Raw genomic sequence first — 5,565 nt, forward strand, 5'->3', positions numbered from 1 at the left:
TCCACAACTAGACTGAAGAACAAAAGGACAGCAACTTGTCTGTTCCCCTTCCCCCAACTCCCCAGAGCTGTTCCCATCCCCTCAATTCCCCAATAAAATATCTTAAAAAAAAAAAAAGTCATAACATATAGTCCAAAGGGTTGTCATGAGGTTTAAATGTAAGCATTTATATTCAAGGGCTTGGTAAACCTGCAAGAGCTATACACACACAATGTTGTTATTGTTATTTCTACTCCTATATTTGTTCTGGATGTTATCACCAACCAAACTTTAATTATATTAATATTGGGAATATGAAATTCAGTGTTTTCTCCATGAATTCTTTTGGAGGAAAAAGGTGTGACTGAAGTCTAAATAAATAAAAACACCACCTCGGAGCTTGAGATAATGGCCCCAATTTGTAAGCCTGCGTGTTTACTTGAGTTCAGACTTTCCCAACATGTAAATTATGCAGAGTCTGTGTCACAGCAGAGCACTCTCTGTTCCTAAAAAGAATTCTCTTTTTTCCCCAAGTCCTTTACCTTTTAAAATAAATCTCATTATGGAGTGCTGACATTTTCAGCAAAAGCATTCAACCAAAAGCTGTGTTTTTTTAGACTAAAAACAAGTCTGGTTTATTAGGCAGCAGCTTATAACTTGCTGCTAAGTAGATGCAATCCATTTAGAGAAATGTATGTAGATCTCTGATAAGACATTTCAGAGTCCCCTTCTCTTTCTGACTAAGACTGAGAGTGTTAAACAGATCATCAAGAATTCCCTCTGTCTCTCCCTGGAATAGGGGTTGAGTTATCACAGTGCTTTTGGGGTAGATAGAAACCTTAGAAACAAGATTTAAACTAGGTCTCTCAGAATTACCACTAACTCTACCAGCATACTCCAGCTGAGTGACTTTAGATGTGACTTTCTTCAAAGGGTTGTGGAGAGATGTAATACTTACATAATGGCCGGCATAGATGTGGTAGGACCTCCCCATCAATGATCTCATCCTTCTTCCTTCTTCTGCTTCTCCTTCTTTTTTTCTTCTCCATTTTTCTCCCCTTTTTGTCTCCTATTCCTCCTCCCATTGATTTAACTCCTAACTTTGTCTTGTTTATCTGTGTTAAGATTATTCTGAGGAATGACATATATTTTGGTTACCCAAAATTACTTAGTGACTTAGGCTCCTGCCAGCGACAATAACGGCGAGTTTATAAAACACTGATTGAGAATCAGTTCATCCTCTCTCCAGACTTATGAGATGAGTACGAGTATTGTCTCCATTTTATAGATAAGGGACTTGAGCCAAAGACAGGTTAAATGTCTGATGTTACAGAGTTAGTAAGTGATAGCGCTGGAAGTTTCCACCCCCACCCTCAACCAGCCCAAAGGCCTCCAAAATGATTATCATTGGCATTCATTTATTAACTCTACAGATATTTATCTAGTGTAGGCTATTTTATAGGAATTGCACAGAGTGAGTAGCCTAACAGACATAGTCGGCCCTCATGAAACACACCATACACACACACAAACACATACACAGACACACGATACTTAGCTCATATTTGGCTGGCATTGCTCTACCCTCTATACTTTGGTGTTTATTCTGATCTGTCAGTGTCCATGTGGCACGTGTTACTAACATTTTACATATAATCCTGCCTTATAAACAGCGATAAATACTATAAAGGGAAAAGGATCAGGATGCTTTGAGAAAGTGTAATAGGTGGTGGGGTTTATATAGAAATGTAAGAAATTCTCTTTGGATGAAGCATTTGGACCATGAATTGGACAATGGGTTTTCTCAGCATGCTGTGAGATAATGCTGGGCAGAGGCCAGACCATACAAGGACCCGTAATCTAGTTAGGTAACTTGGATTTGATCCTCAGATCAAAAAGAAGCTATTTAATAGGGAACAAGGGGTGATATCATTCCTTTTGTATTTTAAGAATACCACTGTGGTCACTGTTAATGGATGGGAATGGGGTGCCCATACTATCTTTGCATTAGATTGATTCTGTGTAGTTGGGATTCAGATACGAATCAGACATAAATCATCTTTCCAGTCTCTTAGGGAAGACAAAACATGTACTAAGACAATTCTAATAAAAGTCATGAAATGGTATATCCTAAAGGCTATAGTAAACAGGCAGCAAAAGTTCTGCAGGTAAGAGGAATTATAAACCATGCTCCCTTTCTTTTAACCAGAAGCCATCATTTTGATTCTTTCTTATTGCCTCTGTTGGAGAGATTTTTAACTCTCATAATTTTCCATTGCATGCCCAGAAATGCTCTCAGGTCTGAAGAAAATAAATTCAGTAAACATTTATCTAGTGTCTAGTTTGCCCTTGGCTCATCAGAATACCACTTCACTTATTTCACTCTGTTTCTACCACAAGGGCATGATAGGATGAGCTTGAAATAGAGGTGGATGGATGAAATAGATGGGGATCAGTGGACCTATGTTCAAGTATCCATTTTATCTTCAGCTAGCAATATGGCCTTTGGAGATGAGCACAAACTAGTCCATAGTGAGTAAATTTTGTGGTGCAGATCGTTCTAGAATAAAGAAGACCTTCGGAGGAAGATGTGCTCCCTGAAGGCTTCCTAGCGAACTGGGAAGATATGGAGAAGCACGAGTCAGTTAACTGCTAACATGATGTAAACTTGCTATTCCCCCAGTGGATCTGTCGGTAGTCATCTTTGAGCTCGGTGGCCATAATACATTTCCCTGGGATCTTCCACCTTCCCTCCTACCATGGAGCCAGACCGAGAGAGAGGAGGAGGTATTTCTCAGCCCCATTTTCTTCTGAGTGATCAAACCTCACTATCTTCTGTGTTAGTAGAGATGTTTCAGTGAATACCATTGTCTTGACCTTGGGAAGATTATGCCATCAACTTTTCTTCTCTATGATGATTCTTACAGGATAGACCACTGGAACAATGAGAAGGAGAGGATTTTGCTGGTCACAGACAAGACTCTCATGATCTGCAAATATGACTTCATCATGCTCAGCTGTGTGCAGTTGCAGCACATCCCCTTGACTGCTGTCTATCGTATCAGCCTGGGCAAGTTTGCCTTCCCCGGGATGTCACTGGACAAGTAAGGATGATGCCTTAGACTTGGGAAAGTGGTGCTGTGGGGGCGGGGCATTCAAGGACAACAATGACAATGTTCAGTTGAGTGCTGCAATCTGGGAGAACCCAGAGGAGAAAAGGGAAGCAGTTCCAGTTGAATTCATTAAGCAATCATTGAGTTCTACTCCATGCCATACTCCAGCGATAACATTTTAAGTAAATTTGTACTTTAATATGAGGACCTGACCAACAAATGATTAAACATAAGGTAGGATCATGGCAGAAAGGTTCTCAATCAATTTTTGTGGCAGAGAATTTGCAAGGCTTTCCTGTTGAAGCACTCGAGTCCATATTTGATGCTGGATAGGAGTTAGCCAAAGAAGGAGTGCAAAAGTTTAAGAACATTCCAAGCAGAAGGAACAGCATAGTCAAAGGCATGGAGGTGGGAAAAAGTGTAATGCTTCTGGGAATTAAAATTACTCTATAAAGTTCAATGGGCAGGATCCATGATGGCTAATAGCTCTTCTTAAAAGAAGTCTTCTTAGGGTCTTCCCTGGAAACTTAGTGAAGGGGACATCAACCTTCTTAGAGATGTTGACATTTACCCCTCCTGATGAGGTCTACAGAGGAGGGTTGCTGAACTACATTCTTGTTATGGTCTCAGAGAGAGATGCTTAGATGCTTAGATCTACTATTTTAGATCTAAGCCATGAAGACAGCAATCTTCATCAGGCCTGAATGTGAGCTCTTCCCTTTGAATCCTTTGAAGATAGGTACCTTTTTCTTCTTCTCCTCCCCTTTTTCTTCTTTCCTGTAAGCACTTGGCATTCGCATTGGGCCTGGCACATAGTAAAAACTGAAAAATCTTTGTAAAATATTGAAAAAAGCAGAGCTCCATCAAGTGATTGGTTTTCCTTAATAAAGCATACCATATTAGAAACCTTTTTTTTTTTAATTTACTCTTTTCAAAGACACAAGAAGTGATCAATTGATTAAGTTCACTAACTTTATGAGCTAGTGAGGTTTTCCAATAATGTATGCACATCATAAACACATATAAACATCATGGAAAATGTTTGTTTTCAGGAAGTATTTCTTTGACTTGATTTTCAGTTCTCCAGAGTTATCTCCATAGGCAATAGTCAGCAGTTTTATGTGTGTGGTTTTTGAAAGAAATAGTCTATAAATACATACAGAATAAAAATGTCTTTGTATGTATATATGTGTTTGTGCACACTTGTAAATACACACACACACACACACACACACACACACACACACACACACATTATCACAGATTATTTTACCCACTGGGTACACATGTCATGAACTATCCTGCTTCAAGTTATTTTACTCAGTTATATACCTTGAAGACTTTATTACGTAATCATATATAGATTAACCTCAGTCTCTATTTTTCTAAAGATTTTTATTAAAAATATAGCTAATATACAATATTATGTTTCAGAGGTACACCATAGTTATTCAACATTTATATACCTAAAGTAGTTATCACTATGATAAGTCCAGCAAACATCTGACACCATACCATGCTATCACAATATTATTGACTATATTCCCTATGTTGTACATCACATCCCCGTGACTTATTTGTTTTATACCTGGAAATTTGGACCTCTTATTTCCCTTCTCATTCTCACCCTTTTAACTTTATCAATTATAGTTGACATTCAGTATTATTTTATATTAATTTCAGGTGTACAGCATAGTGGTTAAACATTTATATAATTTAAGAAGTGATCCCCCTGACTAATCTATTAGCCACCTAGTACTAGACATTGTTGTTACTATATTATTGACTATATTCTCTATGCTTTACTTTCCATCCCCATGGCTATTTTGTAACTACCAATTAGTACTTTTTAATTCCTTCACCTTTTTCACCCAGCTCCTGAACCTCTCTCAGATATCACTCCAATAAGTCTAGTACCCATCTGACACCATACATAGATATTACAATATTATTGACTATATTCCTTATGCTATACCCTACATCCCCATGTAACAACCAATTTATACTTCTTAATCCCTTGCCCTTTTTTCACCTACATCCCCAACCCCCCTCCCATTTGGCAACCCTCAAAATGTTCTCTGTAGCTACGAGTTTGTTTCTGTTTTGTTTGTTAATTTGTTCTTAGATTCCACACATAAGGAAAATCACATTGCATCCATCTGACATATTCCACTCAGCACAACACCCTCTAGGTCCATCCATGCCACCAAGATGGCAAGAACTCTTTCTCTTCAATGGCCAGGAAATATTCCATTGCATGAAGGTATGACAATTGAGTTGGCAAACTTATCACAACAATGTTGCTAAACTTTTTTTTATATCAGAGGGGTTATTATTAATTTGTACCAACTGGACAAGCAGTTAACCAAGTTTACTATTTGGAAGTGCAAAAAGTCTGTGTGAAAAAGTTAGATGAAAATGACCTGAACTTTTTGCCAACAATTCATGGCTCTTGCATCACGACAATACACCA

At 38.2% G+C, this 5,565-nt stretch overlaps 1 protein-coding gene across 1 annotated transcript in view; it reads left to right on the top strand.

Moving 5' to 3' along the window:
* The window catches only part of TPRG1 (tumor protein p63 regulated 1), a 49,221-nt gene extending 46,134 nt beyond the window's left edge, over positions 1-3,087 (top strand). The window contains exon 3 of the mRNA XM_019667912.1: positions 2,907-3,087. Coding sequence (XP_019523457.1) covers positions 2,907-3,087 — 181 coding nt within the window. The remainder of the gene's footprint in view (positions 1-2,906) is intronic.
* The last annotated feature ends 2,478 nt before the right edge of the window (positions 3,088-5,565 follow it).

This window comes from Hipposideros armiger, unplaced genomic scaffold, assembly GCF_001890085.2.
Source record: "Hipposideros armiger isolate ML-2016 unplaced genomic scaffold, ASM189008v1 scaffold_14, whole genome shotgun sequence".
NCBI lineage: Eukaryota > Metazoa > Chordata > Mammalia > Chiroptera > Hipposideridae > Hipposideros > Hipposideros armiger.